Source organism: Propithecus coquereli, unplaced genomic scaffold, assembly GCF_000956105.1.
Source record: "Propithecus coquereli isolate 6110/MARCELLA unplaced genomic scaffold, Pcoq_1.0 Scaffold150, whole genome shotgun sequence".
Classification (NCBI taxonomy): Eukaryota; Metazoa; Chordata; class Mammalia; order Primates; family Indriidae; genus Propithecus; species Propithecus coquereli.
In genome coordinates this window covers 2,146,192-2,151,955 of record NW_012139414.1, presented here as the reverse complement: position 1 = coordinate 2,151,955, position 5,764 = coordinate 2,146,192, and the positions used below count along the sequence as shown (strand labels likewise).

Genomic DNA, 5,764 nt, shown 5'->3' with positions numbered 1-5,764 from the left:
GCCATGTCTTAGTGATTTTTTTTTTTCATTTCACACAACCACCCACATGGAAACGTGTTCTAATTCATCTTCCAGGCACTCGAGAATGCAGGCAGCTCACCCGCACAGCAGGCGTGAGCTGGGACTGTTCTGGTGACATGGAGTCACCCTCATTATGGAACACTTTCCCCCTGCAGGGTCTTTCTTCCCTTTGCTTATCTGCCCTCTCTCTGCAGTCCCTGCTCTGGCCATAAACCAGCTGCACAACCCCGAGCAGGCTTTCTTGCCTCCTTGCCTCTCTGTGTCCTTGCATAGGGGATAATTTTTCTCTTACAGGGTGTGCATTAAATTGGATGATCAGAAAAGCATTGGCACGTAGGATGTAGTTCAGTGAACGTTAATGTTCTTTTTTCCATCCAACTTCCCTTCGATTGCATTTGATTATCAGCTTTATTGAGATATAATTTGCATACCACACAATTCACTCATTTAAAGTGTACAGTTTAATGGTTTTTAGTATAATCAGACAGTTGTGCGACTCATCACCACAGTCAATTTTAGAACATTTTCATCACCCCAAAAAGAAACCCCAGACCCTTTAGCTATCATCCCCGACCTCTCAGCCCCAAATAACCACTGATCTACTCTCAGTCCCTATAGATTTCCCCGTTCTGGATATTCCACATGGATGGGATTATGTAACGTGCAGTTCCCTTTGGTTTTAGATTGAGGGGATTGGTAAAAGGTCAGAGGTGAAAGGAGCCTTTATAATAAGTGATTGATTTAGTGTCTCCTTTTATAGAGGAGGTTAAGTCCAGCCCCCAGAGCCACACAGCTAGGTAATGGTCTGGCGACCCCACACCCTGACTCTCCTGGCTTTAGGTTCTGTGGGGACCAGAGCTTCACGTTTCATGCTCCATAAGCTGGGCCGGTGCATCCTCTGGTGTTTGTCATTAATGCCACCTTCTGATGGCAGTTTCTTTCTGGGAAAGGGAGAAAAGAGAGGGCACAGTCACTGGGTGAGAGGTGCTGGGAATGCGCCAGAAATAGTAGCAACGAAAGACTCTCCAGGGCAGTGACCTCTTGGGACCCACAAAGAGCAGGTTAGTGAACTTCTGGTGTGATCCAGGTGCACCCATTTCCAGAGAGCAGAGTGCCCCAAACAAGGGGGCTCCTTCCCCACAGGCCTGCCTGGAATCAGTCACCTTCATGGTGTTTTCTGTCCTCACAAGTGCTCTGCTGCCTTTCATGAAGTGCTGCTGATGAAATAGGACAGCCCCTCACCTGTGGTGCTCCTGTGGGCTGTTGGTGTGGCATCTGCCTCCCATTTCTCAACACACATTGCGTGTGATGACATCATAGCAGGTTTATGGCATTTTAAGGTGAGAAGAAGTGGAAACAGCAATAGGCAGAAAATTGTCCTGGTATATGTTCCAGCTTTGCTTGAACAAATCACTGAGTTTGTAAAATAAGACTATTTCTACACCTTTTTCTCTTCCCAGGATATTAAAGACAAAATAAGATTATGAATGAAAATATTCTCAGCTTCCAAAATTATATGGATGGAGCATAATCTAAGTTAATGTTCTCGTGAATGGAAAAATAATATGCCTTTGCTGTTACGTACTCTTTGTGCATTTCCTCAGTCGAGTGTACTAAGCGATAATCATGGAATCTAGAATGCTCAAGACAAGACTAAGACCTACACGTCTCCTTGTTGGATGTTGCTTTTTCTACACTTGATTTTAGCCAAAAGGCTGAGAAGTGATTGATGCTACTTTTTCTGATTCCAGTTCTGTTGTCAGAATAGAGTCTTTGTTATGTAAAATAATATTCATAAACTTGTATTTGTTCTCAAATATGCATATGATAACAAGAAGAGTGTTAAAGGTTTCATTTAAGATAATTATCATAAAAGCTTCAAATTGAAGTGTATGTATTCTCTGACTTGTTTGTGCCCAGGTTATGCCTATTAATTAATTAATATTAAGGTATGAAGTCAGACTCCCCCCTCACATTCTTATTTTTTTAATTAAATTTAAAATTTTTAATTGACACATAATTGTACATATTTATGGGGTTACATAGTGATGTTTTGACACATAAAATGCGTAGTGATCAGATCAGGGTAATTAGCATATCCATCATCTGAAATATTTATCATTTCTTTGTTCTGGGAACATTCAATGTCCTCCTTCTAGCTATTTGAAACTGTATGATACATTATTGTTAACTATTAATATAGTAGTGTATAACACTAGAATTTATTCCTCCTATCTAGCTGTAATTTGTATCCTTCAACAAATCTCTCCCTATCCCCCCCTTCTCCCTCACATTCTATTTCATAATAGGGATATAGATTTCTAAACATTTTTAACCTAATCAATTTGTATCCTACTGGTTTGGCATAGCTAGTCTATGTTCTCAGGAAGGTTAGAACTCTAATTAAAGGATCCTCAAGTGTCTTCAGAGAATTTAGATACATAGTTGCGTATTTAGAATTCCTTTTTAGTCTTCTGTATCTGTCCAGATTGGGTAGGGTGTGCTGTGGTTACAAACGCCAGATTTTGGAGGATTAAAGGAGCAAGAATTTATTTCTTAAATGCACTGAGGGTCTGTTGTGAGTTGACTGTGGGCCTGTTCCGTGTTGTCCTCAACCTGGAACCCGGACTGATGGAGCGGTCCTATATGGAGTATTGCTGGTTGCTCCTGAGGAGGAAGAGGGAGTGTGGCAAAGCCTCTGCCTGTAAGTGATATCATTTCCCTGACGTAGTGTCACAAAAGTCGTGTGGCCACACCATGTTCAAGCGGGCAAGGAATCGAACCACGTGCTCTGAAAGAGATGCTCTGGAATCTCTGAGTAGCCTTGTGTGATCACCACGCTTCGCTCCCTTAAATCTTCGGTCTGCCTTCCTTCCTGTGTACACATTCATGTTGATCTGTTAATCTTTTGCTTACAGATTTAATTAAGCCAACTATTGCAGGGGCATGACACATCTGACAAGTACTTAATTTGCATGCTCTATTTCAAAAACTCTTTTTGGGGTTTTGGAGAACTTTTTTGAATTTTTTAAAAGCTAATTTAATTTCGAGCTTGGCGAAATTTAGAGTGAGCTTTTATGTGGGAGAAACCTAGGGAGAAGGAAAGGAGGAATTTTCTCTTCCTGTGTTTAGTACACAAACCCCCTTATCTCCTTTATGTGTGTAAGTGAAAAGGCAGGTGGTATCTGGCACAGGCATGCTGAAATCTAACAAAACATCATTGGATCAGTAAGGCACATTTCCTTCCCCTCATCTGGGAAACAGTCGCCATGTTTCTCTAGTGTAATACCTGAATTCGTTTTATAGGAGGTGATATGTAGATTTAGTGGAAAATACACTTTATGAAAGCGCCACTATTCGGGAGATCGCGGGCAAGTCACTAAATGTCTTTAAGCATCAGTTTCTTAATTCTAAAGAAAGATTTGAGCTAGATCTTCTGTGGGCACCCTCACAGCTCTAAATGTAGGTTTAGGACACCAGACTTCTACCACTCACTCTCTTTTCACTTCTGTTGCACAGGGACCATGGCCCAAGTAGCGATGTCCACCCTGCCCGTTGAAGAAGAGGAGTCTTCAGAGAGCAGGATGGTGGTGACGTTCCTCGTGTCTGCTCTCGAGTCCATGGTGAGATGGCCTTACCGTTCTAATGTTCCGTAGCTGGATCACTGATGAAATGACAGGATTGCGAAACACTTTAGTGTCACTCTTTTTTTTTTTTTTTTTTTGACACTGTGTCCTTTTTTTTTGTTGCCCTGGCTAGAGTGCCGTGGCGTCAGCCTAGCTCACAGCAACCTCAAACTCCTGGGCTCAAGCAATCCTCCTGCCCCAGCCTCCCGAGTAGCTGGGACTACAGGCATGTACCACCATGCCCGGCTAATTTTTCTGTATATATTTTTAGTTGTCCAGATAATTTCTTTCCACTTTTTTTTAGTAGAGACGGGGTCTTGCTCTTGCTCAGGCTGGTCTCGAACTCCTGACTTTGAGCGATCCACCCTCGGCCTCCCAGAGTGCTAGGATTACAGGCGTGAGCCACCGCGCCCGGCCTAGTGTCACTCTTGATGTTCACCTTCAGCCTGACATCTTGTCTGTATAAAAGTGTCCTTTATGGAGGATAGTGGGGTTGTATGATTATTTATTAATATTTATGTATTTATTTATTTATTACATTATGGATGTAATTATATAAATTTAAGCTTTCCAGATCTGAAATGTAATGAAGGTACCTTTGTTATCTTGTTCGAGACTATTTCTTGTCTCAATTCAGTACTAAAATAACAATCTATTTATATGCATCTGCTTTCACCTGAAAGGTAAACTTTTTGATGGTGGGTGAAAATTTGATGAGAAATTTACATGACTCCAAAGTTTCTAATTAGAAGGTATTTTTTGATTAAAAAGGGGAAATCGGTAACTGTACATTGGAGAAATCTGACAGATAGCGCCTTAATCAAGGGATCAAAGTTAACATCCATAGTCAAGAGCTGATGCAGCAAGAGGGATGGCACCCCTGTGTGGCGTTCCTGCCAAAGGGATAGAATCTGAGTTTATAGCAGAAGTGTCAGACAAACCAAATCTAAGGGCATTCTACAGAATAACTGGGCTGGACTCTTAATAAATATCAGTGTCATGAAAAACAAAGACAGACTGGGGAACCATTCCAGATATAGGAGACGGAAGAGACGGGACAACCAAATAGGAAGTACAGCTCTGGACTGGATCTTAGACCAGTAAATACACACACACACACACACACACACACACACACACACACACACAATTTTTCTTTTTCTGTAGAAAACATTATTAGGTCAATTGGCAAAATATCAAACCCACACAACTCGCATACACATGGGCACATGCACGCACACATAGCACCTCGACCCATAATCTGCCGAAAAACAAATATAAAGAGAAAATCTTGAAAGCAGCCTATGGTAAACTGAATAATAGCCCCCAAAGAAGTCCACGCTTTCATCCTTGGAACCCGTGAATGTTACCTTACTTAGCAAAGGAACTTTGCAGATATGATTAAGTTAAGGATCTTGAGATTATCCAGGATTGTCTGGGGATGTATAAAACTGCTTTTAACAAAAAGGCTGGGTGCAGTGGCTCACACCTGTAATCCCAGTGCTTTGAGAGGCTGAGGTGGGAGGATCACTTGAGGCCAGGAGTTCAAGACCAGCCTGAGCAACATAGTGAGATTGTATCTCCACAAAAAATATTTTTAAAAAATTAGCCACTTGTGGTGGCACGCACCTATAGTCCCAGCTACTCAGGAGGCTGAGGCAGGAGGATCGCTTAAGCCCAGGAGTTTGAGGTTGCTGTGAGCTATGATGATGCCACTGTACTCCAGTCTGGGCAACAGTGCAAGACCCCGTCTCAAAAAAATAAATAAAAAACTTAGAATACATTTTAAAAGAAAGTGTTAGAACTGGGCGCAGTGGTGCACACCTGTAGTCCCAGCTACTCAGGAGGCAGAAGGATCGCTTGAGCCCAGGAATTGGAGGATATAACTGTAGTGCACAGTAATCATGCCTGTGAATAGCCACTGCATTCTAGCCTGGACAACATAGTGAGACCCTTTCTCTAAAAAAAAAAAAAAATGTGTTAGGATCTATTTGAAGAAAACTAGAAATCTTACCCAAGAACTTGAAGAAGAACTGATCACAATCCTTTCATTTGATAAAATTCATGAAGTGCCTCCTAATCTAGGTCATCTTATGACACTGCAGCCACAAGACTTG

General features: G+C 41.8%; 1 protein-coding gene across 1 annotated transcript in view; it reads left to right on the top strand.

Annotated features, from left to right (window-relative positions):
- The window catches only part of GTF2IRD2B (GTF2I repeat domain containing 2B), a 51,588-nt gene that overhangs the window by 3,298 nt on the left and 42,526 nt on the right, over positions 1-5,764 (top strand). Inside the window, exon 2 of the mRNA XM_012640337.1 lies at positions 3,541-3,644. Within this exon, the coding sequence (XP_012495791.1) occupies positions 3,541-3,644 (104 nt within the window). The remainder of the gene's footprint in view (positions 1-3,540; positions 3,645-5,764) is intronic.